The sequence below is a fragment of the Tachyglossus aculeatus genome, chromosome 10 (assembly GCF_015852505.1).
Source record: "Tachyglossus aculeatus isolate mTacAcu1 chromosome 10, mTacAcu1.pri, whole genome shotgun sequence".
NCBI lineage: Eukaryota > Metazoa > Chordata > Mammalia > Monotremata > Tachyglossidae > Tachyglossus > Tachyglossus aculeatus.
Window position 1 is genome coordinate 50,977,696 of NC_052075.1, and position 15,929 is coordinate 50,993,624.

At 50.3% G+C, this 15,929-nt stretch overlaps 1 protein-coding gene across 2 annotated transcripts; it reads right to left on the reverse strand.

Annotated features, from left to right (window-relative positions):
- Nucleotides 1–390: 390 nt before the first annotated feature.
- On the reverse strand, nucleotides 391–11,301 carry TULP2 (TUB like protein 2). Of its 2 annotated transcripts, none has more exons than XM_038752219.1 (14): nucleotides 11,069–11,301; nucleotides 10,317–10,352; nucleotides 9,992–10,043; nucleotides 9,777–9,903; nucleotides 7,967–8,104; nucleotides 7,649–7,765; nucleotides 7,020–7,145; nucleotides 6,726–6,802; nucleotides 3,362–3,601; nucleotides 2,140–2,252; nucleotides 1,920–2,034; nucleotides 1,738–1,836; nucleotides 1,024–1,195; nucleotides 391–572 (listed from the first exon to the last, which is right to left on the reverse strand). In XM_038752219.1, the coding sequence occupies exons 2-14, from the start codon at nucleotides 10,349–10,351 to the stop codon at nucleotides 439–441; spliced, it is 1,545 nt and encodes a 514-aa protein (XP_038608147.1). In that variant the 5' UTR covers nucleotide 10,352; nucleotides 11,069–11,301; the 3' UTR covers nucleotides 391–438. The 2 variants fall into 2 exon arrangements, with proteins under 2 accessions (XP_038608147.1, XP_038608146.1); XM_038752218.1 differs by having other exon boundaries at nucleotides 1,000–1,195.
- Between the last annotated feature and the right edge of the window lie 4,628 nt (nucleotides 11,302–15,929).

Here is a 15,929-nt window from a genome sequence, read left to right on the forward strand (position 1 = left end):
AGATACAGCCACGGGCCCGGGAGTCAGAAGGACCTGGGTTCTAATCCCACTCCGCCACTTATCTGCTCTGTGACCGTGGGCGAGTCACTTGACTTCTCTGGGCCTCATTTACCTCATCTTTAAACTGGGGATTAAGACTGGGAGCCTCATGTGGGACAGGGACTGTGTCCAACCTGATTGCCTCATATCTACCCCAGCGCTTAGTCCGTGACAGACAGTACATGTCTAACAAATACCATCATTCAGTCAGGGAAAAGGCTGAGAGAGATCTAGAGTGTTTAGATTGCTGCAACCCTGATGGAGGGGCACGATAAAATTTATCTTTCTCTTTTTCCTGACCTCACCCTAACCTGATGAAGGGAGCGGGCTGAGGGCACCCAGACACATGTCTAAGGGAAATAAGTTTATTGCTGGTACAGAAAAGCAGCCTAGTTGCCCTCACTTGCAGGTCAGCTTCCCATCAAAGCTGGAGAGGCAGATGGCGAAGGCTTGAAGGGGGCAGAGGGGGAAGCGGAAGTCCATGGTGAAGAGGTCGGGAGCGATGCGGCCGAACTGTAGCACCAGGTACTCGGCTGGAGGGGGAAATGAGAGTTAAGGCCCCTCTTGGCCACAGAGTCAGGCAATAATAATTGTGGTATTTAAGGACTTACTTTGTACTAAGCACTGGGGCAGATACAAGATAATCAGGTTGGACGGCAGTCCCTGGCCCATATAATCAATCAATCGTATTCAACGTATTCAACGTTGGCAACATAGAGAGAGAGTCCCTACCCAACAGTGGGCTCACAGTCTAGAACTAGCCATATACGGCTCATGGTCTTAATCCTCATTTTACAGATGAGGGAACCTAGGCAGAGAGAACTCAAGTGACCTGCCCAAGGTCACACAACAGACCAGTGGCAGAACACAGGTCCTTTGACTCCTAGGCCCGTGCTCTACTCACTAGGTCACACTCCTTCTCAGATGTCTGCCTCCTCCCCGCCCCCCCTCCACCCCTACCTCTGCCCTTGGCCCCGGGCTCACGGTCTTCCGGGTAGACGATCTGGAAGTTCTTGACGGAAGCCCGGGTGACGCGGCCGTGGAAGTTGAGGACGTAGGCGCCGTTCTCCTCGTTCCAGGACGGCGTCTTGTTCTGCAGCAGAACCAGTCCCTTAAGCGCTCCTCGCTGCACCTGGTTCAGGAGGGACTCCCGCTCCTGGGGAGGAGACCAGACGATGGTTGGGAGAACGCCCAGTCCCTGTTTCCAGCCCCCACCCCTCTCCGGAGAAGTCACAATCCTGGTATTCATTCTGGAGGCCAGAGTGCTGCGTTCAGCACTGGCCTGGATCCAGTGAGCCCAGTTAGACTGTGAGCCCACTGTTGGGTAGGGACTGTCTCTATATGTTGCCAATTTGTACTTCCCAAGCGCTTAGTACAGTGCTCTGCACATAGCGCTCAATAAATACGGTTGATGATGATGATGAAGTGACCAGGTCAGACAGAGGGGCAGGTGGGCAGAGCAGAGACCAGAGAAGGATGCTGGGGCTCAGAGAGGCCAAGTGTCTTGCTCATGGTACCACAGCAAGTCGGTAATAGTAGCTGTGGTAAGCACCGTACTAATCGATGAGGTAAATAGGTCATCAAGTTGGACACAATTCCCATCCCTCATGGGGCTTGGGGTCTAGGAGAAGCAAAGTTGGGATCGGAGCCAGGGACTCCCCACGAGGCCTCACCAGGGCCCCCCTCCCAAGGCCTTACACATTGGGGCCAGATGCTGAGTCTCTGGCCCTGGGCGTCGATCTCTGGGAGGATGACGGTCATTTTGCGGGGTCCCCGGAAGCCTAGGAGGTTGGTCTCCTGGGGAAACCGAGAGGGAACAGTCAGTCTGTCCTTTGAGACCCCATCCCTGGCCCGAGAAGCTGGGAACCCCCCAAACTCACATAGCACACGGCTCCTAGTTCCTCCCGAAGCTGTGCTGACTCGGGTACAAATGGTTTCTTCTCGGGGTTGATTCCATTGTTGAAGATGGTGAATCTGGTCCCCAGCACGTTGGACCTGTGGGCGGATGATCCGGGCAGCTCTGCTCCCCACCCCCTGCCCCCCCCCCTTAGCAGAGGGAACCCTGCCATTCAGAGCTCACTGCAGGAAGGCAGTTCTCACCTAACTTTCCCGATATAATTCTCTCCATCCCGAGACAGGTCTGTGGGGTCCAGGGAAATGAGGTAGTTGGAAGTTTTGCTCTTCTTTCTCTTGCGGCCGGCCAGGAGAAATTGCTGGGTGGGGGGGCAAAAGGGGGAACCGATGAATCAGAAAAGCTGGGAAGGGGCTCAGAAAAGCCCCAGTCTCCGGGTGTCTTTTTCCTTGATCCTCTGGGTGGCTGATCTAACAACTTACAGCTCACATTTAAAGCTCACATTCTGCCCCACTCCCTTTGGGACTTCTCTGCCCCACAGCCTGGCCTTTCCCAGTAATAATAACAATAACTGTAATATTCATTCAATCGTATTTATTGAGCGTTTACTGTGTGCAGAGCACTGTACTAAGCGCTTGGGAAGTCCAAGTTGGCAACATACAGAGACGGTCCCTACCCAACAACGGGCTCACGGTCTAGAATAATATCTATTATTATTATATCTATTAAGTAATATCTATTAAGTGCTTTCTATGCCCACTGTGTTAAATGCTGGGGCAGTCCCATACAATCAGACACTGTCCTTGTCCCACGTGGGGCTCACAGTCCAATAAATCAATCAGTGGTACTTATTGAGCTCTTACTGTACGCAGAGCACTGTACTAAGCGGTTGGGAGAGTGCAATACAATGGAATCAGCAGGCACATCCCCTGCCCATAAGGGCTTAAAGTCTAGAGTGAGTGTCTAAGTGGGAGGGAGGACAGTCATTGAATCCTAGACTGAATCTAGACTTCTAGATTGCAAGCCCGCTGTTGGGTAGGGACTGTCTCTATATGTTGCAAACTTGTACTTCCCAAGCGCTTAGTACAGTGCTCTGCACAATTAATCAATCAATCAATCGTATTTATTGAGCACTTATTTTGTGCAGAGCACTGTACTAAGCGCTTGGGAAGTACAAGTTGGCAACACATAGAGACAGTCCCTACCCAACAGTGGGCTCACAGTCTAAATGACTGTAAGTGCTCAATAAATACAATTGAATGAATGAATGAATGAATCCCCAATTTAATTTACAGATGAGGAAACTGAGGCCCCAGAAAGTGAAGGTCACACAGCAGGCCAGTGATGGAGCTGGGACAAGAACCCGGGTCTCTTGCTTCCCAGCCCCGTGATCCTTCCACTAGGCCACAGATCTTCCCCCTCCCCAGGTCTGGCCACGGCCCAGGGACCCAGGCCCCTGGCATCTCTCACCTTCTTTCCGTTGACACCCTCCAGGTACAGGTAGTAGGAGGGGAAGATGCCCTTGTCCAGGCCACGTTTGTCCCGGATGATCCGGCACTGGGCCGTGAAGCCGCGGGGGACTGGCCGCAGGGCATACTTCTCCATGTCTTCGCCGGCCTGGGGCCCGGGGGCCTGGTTCGGACAGCTGGGGAAACCGGCCCCGTCCCCTCCGCCGGCCCCAACCAGCTCCTTCTGCTCCTTCTCATCTTCCTGGAATGGAGGAGAGACGTTGGAGGCTAATAAATAACTGGTATTGACTGTGAGCCCACTGTTGGGTAGGGACTGTCTCTATATGTTGCCAATTTGTACTTCCCAAGTGCTTAGTACAGTGCTCTGCACGTAGTGAGCGCTCAATAAATACGATTGATGATGATAGAGAGGCAGGTTCAAATCCCGGCTCCGCCAATTGTCAGCTGTGTGACTTTGGGCAAGTCACATCACTGGGCCTCGGTTACCTCATCTGGAAAATGAGGATTAAGACTGTGAGCCCCACATGGGACAACCTGATCACCTTGTAACCCCCCCCCCCCAGCGCTTAGAACAGTGCTTTGCACATAGTAAGCGCTTAATAAATGCCATCATTATTTTGTTGTTGTTAATATGTTTTGTTTTGTTCTCTGTCTCCCCCTTCTAGACTGTGAGCCCACTGTTGGGTAGGGACCGTCTCTAGATGTTGCCAACTTGTACTTCCCAAGCGCTTAGTACAGTGCTCTGCACACAGTAAGCGCTCAATAAATACGATTGATTGATTAGAACAGTGCTTTGCACATAGTAAGCCCTTAATAAATGCCATTATTATTATTATTATTATTAAAATGGATAGAGCATGGGCCTGGGAGTCAGTAGGTCATGGGTTCCAATCCCGGATTCTCCATTTGCCTGCTGTGTGACCTTGGGCAAGTTACTGAACTTCTCCGTGCCTCAGTTACCTCATCTGTAAAATGGGGATTAAGACTGTGAGCCCCCTGTGGGATAACCTGATCACCTTGTATCCTCCCCAGTGCTTAGAACAGTGCTTTGCACATAGTAAGTGCTTAATAAATGCCATTATTATTATTAATAATAATAAAATGGATAGAGCATGGGCCTGGGAGTCAGTAGGTCATGGGTTCTAATCCCGGATTCTCCATTTGTCTGCTGTGTGACCTTGGGCAAGTTACTTAACTTCTCCGTGCCTCGGTTACCTCATCTGTGAAATGGGGATTAAGACTGTGAGCCCCACCTGGGACAACCTGATCACCTTGTATCTCCCCCAGCGCTTAGAATAGTGCTTGACACATAGTAAGCACTTAACAAATACTATAATATTATAGTATATATACCTATATACTATAATAATTATTATTATATAGTATATATAATATATACTAATATATATGGCATATATAGTATACTGTATTATTATTATATATAATATATACTAATATATAGTATATATAACCGATATATATATATATATATATATTGGTTTCCTTGTCTGTAAAACAGGAATTAAATACCTGTTCTTCCTCTCTCTTAGACCTTAGCCTCATTCGACACAGGAACTACGTCCATCCTAGTTATATTGTATCGACCCCAGGGCTTAGCACAGAGTTTGGCACATAGAAAGTGCTACCAAATGTAATAATAATAGTAATAATAATCACCTCTGTAAATTATAGAGGTATATACAGTATATATATATATATATATATATACTATAAGTATATACTTTACTATATACGGTATACTAAACTATATATCTATATATCTATATATTATTATTATTATGTGCCAGGCATTGTACCAAGCCCTGGGGTGGATAGAAGCAAATCGGGTTGGACGCAGTCCCTGTCCTATGTGGGGCTTACAGTCTGAAATCCCCATTTTGCAGATGAGGTAACTGAGGCACAGAGAAGTGAAGTGACTTGCCCAAGGCCACACAGCAGGGTCAGGAGGGGCCTCAGAGCCGTTGCAAATCCGATGACTCCAAGCCGCGCCCTCGACCCGTTCCCTGGGACTCAAAACCCCAAGCCCACCCCTCCCGAATTCCGGGCTCCCCCCACCCCAATTTCCCTGAATCCCAAATCCCAACCACCATGGTCTAATTGGCCTCGAGTTTTCACAACCCTGTCCCCTCCAAATTCTGAAGCTCCGCCTCCAGAGGCTCGAAATTTGTTATCCAAACTTTTCCAGGCCCTAAATTCTAAAACGGGCTCCCCTGCAATCCGTTGGCTCTGAGCTCTATGACTCAAATTCCATCCCCTGAAGACTCTCTCCTAGGGTTCTGCTTGGGTCAAAGTTAACAAATACTATAATATTATAGTATATATAAATATATACTATAATTATTATTATATAGTATATATAATATATACTGATATATTGCTTATATAGTATACTATATTATTATATAGTATATATAATATATGCTAATATATATAGTATATATAACATATATATATCGGTTTCTTTGTCTGTAAAATAGGAATTAAATACCTGTTCTTCCTCTCTCTTGGACCTTAGCCTCATTCGAGACAGGAACTACATCCATCCTAGTTATCTTGTATCTACCCCAGGGATAGAGCAGGGGGTGCAGGGGAGGGCGGAGGTCAGAACAAGGGGGCCTGATGGGGCCGAGGAGAGAAAGAAGCTGAGGGCCAAGATGCCCAGTGTTCCTGGGGGAGGATCCTCAAGTCGCCGGGGTCCCAGAGGAGTGGGGGCTGGCAGGGGCAAAGTTACCCGATGTATATATATCGGTTATACATACTATATATATTAGTATATATTACATATACTAATCTACCCTGGGGTAGATACAAGATAACTAGGATGGACGTAGTTCCTGTCTCGAATGAGGCTAAGGTCTAAGAGAGAGGAAGAACAGGTATTTAATTCCTATTTTACAGACAAGGAAACCGAGGCACAGAGAAGTTAAGTGACTTGTCCAAGGTCACACAGCAGGCAGGTGGCAAATCTGGGTTTAGAAATAAAATAAACTACAGGTAAAGGGAGCAACTGAGTTTAAAGATATGAGCTAGGGCAGAGCGTGAGTCCCCAAATTCTTAGGTGGGGTGGAAGTTCTGAAGTGGCAGATGGGGAGATTAGAAATCAACTGGGGAAATGAACTCCTCTTTCCGAACTTGACTCACTTGATTCTGAGTGCCATGAAGTCTCTCCCCCTTGGGGATTCTGAAGCCAACATTCCTCACATTTTCACTACTCCAAGCTCAGAGAGAGAGGCCCTCCAGAAGTCCACCCACCACTGGAGCCCCCACCCCTACCATGGCCTACAGGCCCGGGCCACATGGCCCTTGCCCCGTGGCCCCGTGGTCTTTGGGTCTGCCCACCTCACCTTGCTGGAAGGAGAAAAACTTCCTCCAGAGCTGCAGCTTTTGTCTTCCCCCTCGGCCTCATCTTTCAAGTTGAAGCCTAGAGAGGGCAAAATGGGGGGAAGCCCACCAGGACAGAGGGTGGGTTTGCCTGGCTCTCCGAGGAAGGTGGGTTGGGGCAGCAGGCTTCTGGGCCCAATGGCAGGGAAGGGGGGGAGAACTGAAGGCGAGGAGGAGGGGATTACTGGGTCCCAGTGGAGGGATGGGTGTTGGAGATGAGACAGATGTTGGGGAGCTGGAGCCGGGGTCCGGGCTACCTGGCTGTGGGGACGGCTTCCTCTCCCGCTGAAATCTGCCATGAGTGAACTGGCCTGCGGTCACCCCCTCGGCAGGCTCCCCCTGCCCCTCTTCTGTGTCCTGGAGCAGGACCGTCTCCTCCACTCCTGGACAAGCAGGGGGAGATGTGCCCGTTCGGTGTGGTAGCATGGGTGAGAGAGAGAAATGCATCACTGTATGTGAGAGAGAAATGTGAGACACCTACCACATCCACTTCCTGTGGGGAGGAACAGGAAGACAAACCCTGGAGAAATCCCAAAGGCCACATCACATCCCCATTGTGGATCCCTGCTGGCCCCTGCCCCTTGGCCTCTCTGCCCCTTCCCTGCCCCCAACACTGGGCTGGGCTTCCCTGGGATCTCCGCTCTCCCTACAAGCCAGGAGGTGCAATATGGGGGTGCAGTGGGCAGGGCCCCCATGCCAGACTGGAACCCAACAGCGGCAGAAGGTGGGCTGCACCCGGGTGGTGTCTACAAGATAGGTCTCCATCACAGGAGGTGCTGGGTCCCGGGGGAGGGGGCGGCTGCACCCCCAGGGGAAGTAAAGTGGGGAAGGGGGCAAGGTGGGCCGGGATTCTCCGGCGCTGGGCCAGTTCCGCGCACAAACTGACCGGTTCTCTGGCAAGCCTGCCAGCCCCGGCGACGGGCCCCCAGAATATCCTTGTGTGGCGAGGCCAAGGCTGGGGTATCGGCCACCGACACCTCCTCCAGCTCAGGGTCAGAGTTGTCTGTGGCGAGAGAGCAAGGGGGCTTGAGGATTCGGCCCCTGCGGAGCAGGGGGTGCAGGGGAGGGCGGAGGTCAGAACGAGGGGACCTGAGGGGGCCGAGGAGAGCAAGAAGCTGAGGGCCAAGATGCCCAGTGTTCCTGGGGGAGGCTCCTCAAGTCGCCGGGGTCCCAGAGGAGTGGGGGCTGGCAGGGGCAAAGTTACCTGCTCCAGGCGGGGAGTGGCGAACCCCCTTCTCCCGGCCCCGGGTCCTGCCACAATTCACAGGCCCCGGACTGCTGTGGGCACGGGGCAGCATCCGCGAATCGGGGATGGGGTCCAGGAGGGGAGGGCTCCCCGGGCCTGCGGTTGGGGAGGAGCATCATCAGTGGCTTTTAATGAGCGCTATGTGCACAGCACTGTACTAAGCGCTTGGGAAAGTACAGTACAATACAGTACAGATCGACATATGTCCCTGTCTACCATGAATTTATGGTCTAGAGGAGTTTACAGTCTAATAATAATAATAATAGTGGCATTTGTTAAGCGCTTACTATGTGCAAAGCACTGTTCTAAGCGCTGGGGTGATCAGGTTGTCGCACGTGGGGCTCACCGTCATCATCCCCATTTTACAGATGAGGGAACTGAGGCTCCGAGAAGTTAAGTGACTAGCCCAAGGTCACACAGCAGACATGTGGTGGAGCTGGGATTTGAACCCATGACCTCTGATTCCAAAGCCCGAGCTCTTTCCACTGAGCCACGCTGCTTCTCTGAGTCTAGAGAGAAGAGAGGCTGGAATGGTAGACTGTAAACTCATTGTGGGCAGGGAATGTGTCTATTATATTGTTATATTGAAACAGCATGGCTCAGTGGAAAGAGCACGGGCTTGGGAGTCAGAGGTCATGGGTTCTAATCCCTGTTCCACCAATTTTCAGCTGTGAGACTTTGGGCAAGTCATTTAGCTTCTCTGTGCCTCAGTTACCTCGTCTGTAAAATGGGGATAATAATAATAATAATGATGGAATTTATTAAGCACTTACTATGTGCAAAGTACTGTTCTAAGTGCTGGGGAGGTTAACAAGGGGATCAGGTTGTCCCACGGGGGGCTCAGTCTTCATCCCCATTTTACAGATGAGGTAACTGAGGCCCAGAGAAGTTAAGTGACTTGCCCAAAGTCACACAGCTGATAAGTGGTGGAACGGCATGTAAACCCATGACCTCTGACTCAAAAGACCGATGAAGACTGTGAGCCCCACGTGGGACAACCTGATCACCTTGTATCCTCCCCAGTGCTTAGAACAGTGCTTTGCACATAGTAAGCGCTTAACAAATGCCATCATTATTATTCCAAGTGCTTAGTACAGTGCTCTGCCTACATTAAGCATTAAACATTAATCTTCCTCCCTTCAAGGCCCTGCTGAGAGCTCACCTCCTCCAGGAGGCCTTCCCAGACTGAGCCCCTTCCTTCCTCTCCCCCTCATCCCCCTCTCCATCCCCCATCTTACCTCCGTCCCTACCCCAAAACACCTGTATATATGTATATATGTTTGTACATATTTATTACTCTATTTATTTATTTATTTATTTTACTTGTACATATCTATTCTATTTATTTTATTTTGTTAGTATGTTTGGTTTTGTTCTCTGTCTCCCCTTTTAGACTGTGAGCCCACTGTTGGGTAGGGACTGTCTCTATACATTGCCAATTTGTACTTTCCAAGCGCTTAGTACAGTGCTCTGCACATCGTAAGCACTCAATAAATACGATTGATGATGATGATGATGATGATTAAGCGCTCAGTAAATATCATTGACTGACTGATTGGATCTTCCCAGGCCCCACGCTCCTGAGGACTCCGCCCTCTTTCTTCCCTTCTCCCTCCACCTTCTCTCTCTGTTTCTGTGTTCGTGACTCTCCCAAGTACCTAGTACAGTGATTCGCACACAGTAAGTGCTCAATAAATAGGATTGAATGAACGAATGGATGTGTCTCTCTCTCTGTCTCTCTTCCCCCACCGACCCCAGCCCTTCTCACCTCTCCACACGGTGCCCCTCTCCTCCCGCCTCTGAGGCCGCCGGGGTCTCAGAGAGGCGTCAGGGTTGGCCTGAACCATAAGAGGTTCCTGGCGCTTCCGTCTCTGCTTCTTCTCAAAAAGGCGGCGCTGGACGAGGGGAAGGGGAGAGAAGGTGAGACGGGGGTGGTGAGAAAGAGGGGACTGAATGGGGGACGGGGAAGGGCCTCCGTCTTACCTGCTGCTCCAGCTTCTGCAGTCTCACGGCCACCAGCTCATCACCAATGCCCCTGAGAGACAAGTATTTGTGAGGTCACAAACCTCTGGGGGCTCCTGCCCCCACCAGCTCCGCTCCCCCCAGGGCCCCGGACATTCCGTCTAGGGGTTGGAGTAGGATTATGTCTGTGGGATTATCTCTCCAGCAGAGCGGGGAGGGCCTGAAATCCAGACCCGACCCTATGATTCTCCAGCCTGGGCTACGGGGCGAGGGGGGTCTGCCTGGGAGCTGAGGGGCTGCCAGAGTGGGGAACGGAGGCCCGAAACTGGGTCTTCCCTAGACTTACAGCTCCTTCTTCCAGGGATTGGTGTCCTGGAGCATCCTGGGGGGAGAGGAGGGGTGCTCAGACCCAAGCATCAGACCCTAACTCTCTTCCATAATAATAATAATATTGGTATTTGTTAAGTACTTTCTGTGTGCCAGGCACTGTAGTAAGCGCTTGGGTGGATACAAGCAAATCGGGTTGGACACAGTCCCCGACCCACGGAGGACTCACAGTCTCAATCCCCATTTTACAGATGAGGTAACTGAGGTCCAGAGAAGTGAAGTGACTTGCCCAAGGTCACACAGCAGACAAGTGGCGGAGCTGGGATTAGAACTCATGACCTTTTGACTTCCAGGCTCATTATCTACTGCTGCTGCTTTTCTATCCCTCCAGATGACAGGGACCTGGGGGCCCAGTCCCCCCCACCCCTCGCTCTTTCTCCCCGAGCCTGATCCTGCCCACTAATTCATTCATTCATTCAATTGTATTTATTGAGCGCTTACTGTGTGCAGAGCACTGTACTAAGCCCTTGGGAAGTACAAGTTGGCAACATATAGAGACGGTCCCTACCCAACAGTGGGCTCACAGTCTAGAAGGCAGAATCTAATCTGCACTAATCTGCCTTGGGGGCCGGAGGAGATGGGTTTGGGGATCCCCACCCCACCCGGGCTAGGTCTCTGCCTCAGTTTCCCTCACTCACTCTCCCTCATTTCCCCCTCCTCAGTCTCTGTCTTTGAGTTTGTTCCTCTACCTCTGTTTCTGCCATTCCTTACCTGCTCTTCTCCTTTTGGATTCCCTTGGAGATCTGAAAACTGGGTGTCACCCACCCAGAGTCCAGAGGGGCGATCTGCCTTAGCGACCGGGGATGGGGCTGAGGCCCCAGAACTGGGATCTCAGAGAGTGGAGGGGGAGAGAGGGTCAAAAGACACCACACCCCAATGCCTCCTTTCCCTCTGCCTTTCACCCCAAAAGTTCCTTCTGCTTCAGACCCCCAATTTTCTGCACTCAAACTCCCTGCTCACTCCCGCAGAATGGGCCCCGGTCTGGGCTTGCGCCTGGCAACAGGGGAATGAAGTACCGTCCCAGAACAAGGGGGTGACATTCCTTAAAGGGACCTAGACATTCTGTTGCCCCTAGACTTCATTTCTCCCAGAAATCCAGGAACCCACTCTCCATCCTGGCTCCTCTTAGTAATCCAGGAGTCCCAGCTCAATCAATCAATCAATCAACAGTATTTATTGAGAACTTACTGGGTGCGAAGTACTGTCCCATAACAAGGGGTGACATTCCTTAAAGGGACCTAGACATTCTGATGCCCCAGACTTCATTTCTCCCAGAGATCCAGGAACCCACTCTCCATCCTGGCTCCTCTTAGTAATCCAGGAGTCCCAGCCCAATCAATCAATCAATCAACAGTATTTATTGAGAACTTACTGGGTGCGAAGTACTGTCGCAGAACAAGGGGTGACATTCCTTAAAGGGACCTAGACATTCTGATGCCCCTAGGCTTCATTTCTCCCAGAAATTCAGGAACCCACTCTCCATCCTGGCTCCCCTTAGTAATCCAGGAGTCCCAGCTTAATCAATCAATCAATCAATCAACAGTATTTATTGAGAATTTACTGGGTGCGAAGTACTGTCGCAGAACAAGGGATGACATTCTTTAAAGGGACCTAGACATTCTGATGCCCCGGACTTCATTTCTCCCAGAGATCCAGGAACCCACTCTCCATCCTGGCTCCTCTTAGTAATCCAGGAGTCAATCAATCAATCAATCAACCGTATTTATTGAGCGCTTACTGTGTGCAGAGCACTGTACTAAGCGCTTGGGAAGTACAAGTTGGCAACATATCGAGACGGTCCCTACCCAACAGTGGGCTCACAGTCTAGAAGGGGGAGACAGAGAACAAAACCAAACATATTAACAAAATAAAATAAATAGAAATGGAGAGAGAGAAACAGAGAGAGGAAGAAATAGAGAAATGGAGGGAGAGAGAGAGAAACAGAGAGGGGGCAGAGAAACAGACAGAGACAGAGAAAGAGAGGAAGAAATAGAGAAATGGAGAGAGAGAGGGCAGAGAAGCAGACAGACAGAGAGAGAAACAGGCAGAGACAGAAAGAGAAACAGAGACAAACAGGGAAACAGAGACAAACAGAGAGAGAGAGGCAGAGACAGAGAGAGAGAGAGAGAGTTAATACAAGTTAATCAGGTTGGACACAGTCCCATAATCCCCATTTTACAGATGAGGTAACCAGGTCATGGAGAAGTTAAGGGACTTGCTCAATCAATCAATCAACAGTATTTATTGAGAACTTACTGGGTGCGAAGTACTGTCCCAGAACAAGTGATGTCATTCCTTAAATCAATCAATCAATCAATCAATCGCATTTATTGAGCGCTTACTATGTGCAGAGCACTGTACTAAGCGCTTGGGAAGTACAAATTGGCAACATATAGAGACAGTCCCTACACAACAGTGGGCTCACAGTCTAAAAGGGGGAGACAGGGAACAAAACCAAACATACTAACAAAATAAAATAAATAGAACAGATATGTACAAATAAATAAATAAATAAATAAATAGAGTAATAAATATGTACAAACATATATACATATATACAGGTGCTGTGGGGAAGGGAAGGAGGTAAGATGGGGGGGATGGAGAGGGGGACGAGGGGGAGAGGAAAGAAGGGGCTCAGTCTGGGAAGGCCTCCTGGAGGAGGTGAGCTCTCAGCAGGGCCTTGAAGGGAGGAAGAGAGCTAGCTTGGCGGATGCCCCGGACTTCATTTCTCTCAGAGATCCAGGAACCCACTCTCCATCCTGGCTCCTCTTCGTAATCCAGGAGTCCCAGCTCAATCAATCAATCAATCAACAGTATTAATTGAGAGCTTACTGGGTGCAGAGCACTGTATTAAGCACTTGGGAGAGTACATTACATAACCAAGTGGGTAGGCACATTCCCTGCACACAAGAAGCCTAGATCCTAGACAGACATGAAAATAAATTACGGAGATATGCATGTGTGCTCATTTACCCCCTACCTCACCACCCCCACTTTCCTGTATCTTCCCTCTAGCCTGGAACTGTAAACTTGTTATTATTTTGAGTGCTTACTGTGTGCAAAGCACTGTACTAAGTGCTTGCTGTGGGCTAGGAACATGTCTGCCAACTCTGTTGTATTGCAGTCTCCCAAAAGCTTACTACAGTGCTCTGCACATAGTAAGAGCCCATTTATGATGATGGAACTTATTATGCCAGATCTTCACTCTTCCCCACCTTCAGAGCCTAATTAAGGTCATGTCTCCTCCACTCCACTTAAGGTATTACAATAGTAATTAGAATTCTGGTGTTTGTTAAGCACTTTCTGTGTGCCAGGCACTATACTAAGCGCTGGAGTAGATACAAGTAAGTCGGGTTGGACACGGTCTTCTGAACTTCCAGGCTCATCCTCTATTTACTACACCATGTTGAAACAGTATGGCTCAATGGAAAGAGCACGGGCTTGGGAGTCAGAGGTCATGGGTTCTAATTCCGATTCCGTCACATCAGTTGCGTGACTTTGGGCAAGTCACTTAACTTCTCTGTGCCTCAGTTACCTCACCTGTAAAATGGGGATGAAGACTGTGAGCCCCACGTGGGACAACCTGATCACCTTGCATCCTCCCCAGCACATAGTAAGTGCTTAACAAATGCCATCGTTATTATTATTATATCTATGCCACTTGTCTGCTTTGGGACCTTCAGCAAATCACTTCATTCATTCATTCAGGCGCTTACTCACTTTTCTGTGCCTCAGTTACCTCTTCCGAAAAATGGGGATGAAGACTATGAGTCCCATGTGGGACAAGGACTTTGTCCAACCTGACAAGCACGTAGTGCATATTAATAATAATAATGATGGCGTTTGTTAAGCGCTTACTATGTGCAAAGCACTGTTCTAAGTGCTGGGAAGGATACAATGGGATCGGGTTATCCCACGTGGGGGTCACAGTCTTAATCCCCATTTTACAGATGAGGTCACAGGCACAGAGAAGTGAAGTGACTTGCCGAAAGTCACACAGCTGACAAGTGGCGGAGCCGGGATTAGAACCCATGACCTCTGACTCCCAAGCCCGTGCTCTTTCCATTGAGCCACGCTGCTTCTCTACATCTATCCCAGCGCTTAGTATAGTGCCTGGCACATAGTAAATCTTTAATAAATACAATTAACAGTGCTTGGCACATAAAAAGAGCTTAACAAATACCATCATCATCATTAAAAAAAAGGAGGGGTGGAGCCTGGGTTTGGCAGCGGATTGGATCCGAATCCATCTCCCAACCAATCAGGTTGCAGAAAGCGGGGTCGTGGGGCCTTTCATTCATTCATTCAATCGTATTCATTGAACGCTTACTGTGTGCAGAGCACTGTACTGAGCGCTTGGGAAGTACAAGTTGGTAACATCTAGAGACGATCATCATCATCATCATCAATCGTATTTATTGAGCGCTTACTATGTGCAGAGCACTGTACTAAGCGCTTGGGAAGTACAAATTGGCAACGTATAGAGACAGTCCCTACCCAACAGTGGGCTCACAGTCTAAAAGGGGGAGACAGAGAACAAAACCAAACATACTAACAAAATAAAATAAATAGGATAGATATGTACAAGTAAGATAAATAAATCAATAAATAGAGTAATAAATATGTACAACCATAGCGATCCCTACCCAATAGCGAGCTCACAGTCTAGAAGGGGGAGACAGACAACAAAACAAAACAACACATCGGAACAATGTTCAAATCCCGTGTTCCAATCCCGTTTTCTTTTTCAGGGCTGAGCCTCGGGGGAGGGGGAGGAGGCGCTCGCTCACTAGCCAATCCGGTCGCAGGGGGCGTGGCATGCCCAAATGCCAGTCACCTTCGGCCTCGGATTGGCTGGGATGGCTCCTCCTCCAGCCAATTAGGTCGAAGGGGCGGAGCTTTCTCGCCAATCCGGTTGCAGGGGGCGTGGCCTCCCCGAATAGCCCGCGGCTTCGGAGTGGCTGGGATGGCTCCTCCTCCAGCCAATTGGGTCGAAGGGGCGGAGCCTGCTAGCCAATCCAGTCGCAGGGGGCGTGGCCTCCCCGAATGCCCCTCGGCCTCGGATTGGCTGAGATGGCTCCTCCTCCAGCCAATTGGGTCGAAGGGGCGGAGCCTGATCGCCAATCCGGTTGCAGGGGGCGTGGGCTTCCCTTATACCCCTCGGCCTCAGATTGGCTGGGATGGCTCCTCCTCCAGCCAATTGGGTCGAAGGGGCGGAGCCTGCTCGCCAATCCGGTTGCAGGGGGCGTGGCCTCCCCTTATACCCCTCGGCCTCGGATTGGCTGGGATGGCTCCTCCTGCAGCCAATAGGGTCGAAGGGGCGTAGCCTGCTCTCCAATCCGGTTGCAGGGGGCGTGGCCTCCCCTTACACCCCTTGGCCTCAGATTGGCTGGGATGCCAATTGGGTCGAAGGGGCGTAGCCTGCTCTCCAATCCGGTTGCAGGGGGCGTGGCCTCCCCGAATACCCCTCGGCCTCGGATTGGCTGAGATGGCTCCTCCTGCAGCCAATTGGGCCGAGGGGGCGGAGCCTGCTCGCCAATCCGGTTGCAGGGGGGCGAGGGTTCCCCGAATT

Coding starts and splice junctions, on each gene's coding strand:
- TULP2 (XM_038752218.1), bottom strand. CDS start 10,351: ATGCTCCAGGACACCAATCCCTGGAAGAAGGAGCT. Junction 2,035..2,139: donor AATTATATCGGGAAAGTTAG/GTGAGAACTGCC, acceptor ATCCGCCCACAG/GTCCAACGTGCTGGGGACCA. Junction 1,196..1,737: donor TCAGCATCTGGCCCCAATGT/GTAAGGCCTTGG, acceptor TCTCCTCCCCAG/GAGCGGGAGTCCCTCCTGAA.